General features: G+C 51.9%; 1 protein-coding gene across 1 annotated transcript in view; it reads right to left on the minus strand.

The window, feature by feature from the left end:
• PPTG_24871 (hypothetical protein) overlaps window positions 1–875 on the minus strand; it is a gene marked incomplete at both ends in the record, with an annotated part of 2,988 nt that extends 2,113 nt beyond the window's left edge. The window contains 3 exons of the mRNA XM_008918783.1: window positions 130–531; window positions 628–730; window positions 808–875. Of these exons, the coding sequence (XP_008917031.1) occupies window positions 130–531; window positions 628–730; window positions 808–875 (573 nt within the window). The remainder of the gene's footprint in view (window positions 1–129; window positions 532–627; window positions 731–807) is intronic.
• Between the last annotated feature and the right edge of the window lie 1,084 nt (window positions 876–1,959).

Raw genomic sequence — 1,959 nt, forward strand, 5'->3', positions numbered from 1 at the left:
AATCCCTTTCTCGACGTCGCGCGTGACAATGCCACTTACAATTGGCCGTGGGAGAACACGGGTCCTTGCAAGCAAATACCTACTTAGTTGAACGACTGACCTTGAGCTCGGTTGATCGTCATTGCGAACGCTGGAAATACTGGAAACCGCTTGCGTCGAAGCTGGGAACACGAAGTCCTTGTCGTCGTCGCTGATGAAGATGAAATTTAGCGAGCGCAAGAGTTCCGGCTTGAACAACATGTTGTCTGATCCTTCCATTATATCGACGGAAAGACGTTCTAGTGTCTCTCCTGAAAGGCGATCCGCCACCATCTCGTTCAGGCGCCAAATGTTCTCGTTTGTTGGTGCGAGAATGACTCTTTCCGCGAAATACTCGTCGGTCACATTCGCCCCACCCACACCAGGGTACACCGCGTCTATGAGCGTGTTCAGATTTTGCTCGTAGTAGTCGTGGACGACTAGACCTTCGACTCCTTCTTGATCCGGTGGGAGGAGGGCAAAGTTGGGAAAGTCTTCTTCTTCAATGTCTTCCTGCTCCAGTTAATCCGGAATGAGACGCATATCCCGCGGTAAACTGATATCGCCCTCGTCATTGTCGCGGTTCACAGTAAATCGTCCCTCACCAACCTCCAACAAAAAGTTGGCGAATTCCTCGATTTCAGTTGCGCCCTGTGGATCGGAAGGTGTGCGCACCCTCGTGTTTTCCGTGAGTTGTAGTAATTCCGCCCATCTATCTGAAGAGCACCTCCGTCAGCTGCTAGGGCTCATGCGTAAAATCTCCTGAAGACCATAACCTTGCCTCCAAACGGCTTATCGTTGCCCATGATATCGCGGAACGTCCTGTCCACGGCTTCGAAACTGTATCTATTCATCATGGGGGCCTCGCCTCAGATGATAAGACTGGCCCTGCAGATCAATTGAGCCTGTGGGCACCCCTTTTGATGTTGCACATAGATGTTTGATCGGGATCTTAAACGTAGAATGCGCGGTCCGGCTACCAGTAAGTACCGTGGCAGCAACCCCGCACGAGGTTACAGCAATAGCACATCTACCCTCGAGACGAACATGTGTCAGTAGCTGTCCCAGTAAGAACGATTTACCTGTGCCGCCTGGCCCATCAAGGAAGAACAGTCCAGTGCTGCTTTCACCCGCTGGCTTGATTTCCACCACACCGTCACCACTTCCGTTGAGTGAACTGCTTGCATGACCGTATCAAAAACGTTCTTCTGTCCCTCGTTCAGGGAAGGCGCTAACGCGGACATGTTTTCAAGTTGCTCCACTGTTTAGTCAAGGTTATTTGCTGGCAAGTCTGCGACCTCGTTTTTGATTGCATCTCGAACGTCACTGTTGTCCTCGAGGGACGGCTTTTCTCGCCGTTTGTGCTGCCTCTGACCCCCGATTGGGTATGAGACTTACCAATCCGCTGGCGGGCAAACATGGGCACCTAAGCATCGGGCTCTGAAGAGCTTTGGGGGGCTGAGGAAACTTGAGCGTGGGACGGCGGCAGGCTCCGGCTACAGTCGTTTAGCATTTTTTAGAGCGTTTAGAAACACTCCTTTATAAGCGTTTTTGTACCCAGTACAAGCCCTTGTTTGCGACCCTATTCACGCCACATAGCTAGGGGGCGTCCGCGGCGGTACTGGTCGTTTTAGGAAATTAGCGGTGAGACTCAGGGACCTACAGATCTAAAATGCAATTATTACTGGGTAACCAAACCCGGTAAACATGCAGACCAGATATGTTGTAGATTTTAGAGGGGGCTGCCTGGCATCTACGCGCGACGGGGTTGCCTCGACTATATGGCCGTGGCGTGGGTATGGCGGCCTCACTGTACAAACCTTGGGCTCTTAATTGGGGACTCCCTTTAGCCCCAAATAGGCGACCAGCCCTCGCTCTTAATCCTAGTCGTAACACCTTGAGTTGCCCTGAAGGTACCACTTTTTCGCAACAGGGGGAAAT

This window comes from Phytophthora parasitica (genome assembly GCF_000247585.1).
Source record: "Phytophthora parasitica INRA-310 unplaced genomic scaffold supercont2.308, whole genome shotgun sequence".
In the NCBI taxonomy this organism is placed as follows: Eukaryota; Oomycota; class Peronosporomycetes; order Peronosporales; family Peronosporaceae; genus Phytophthora; species Phytophthora nicotianae.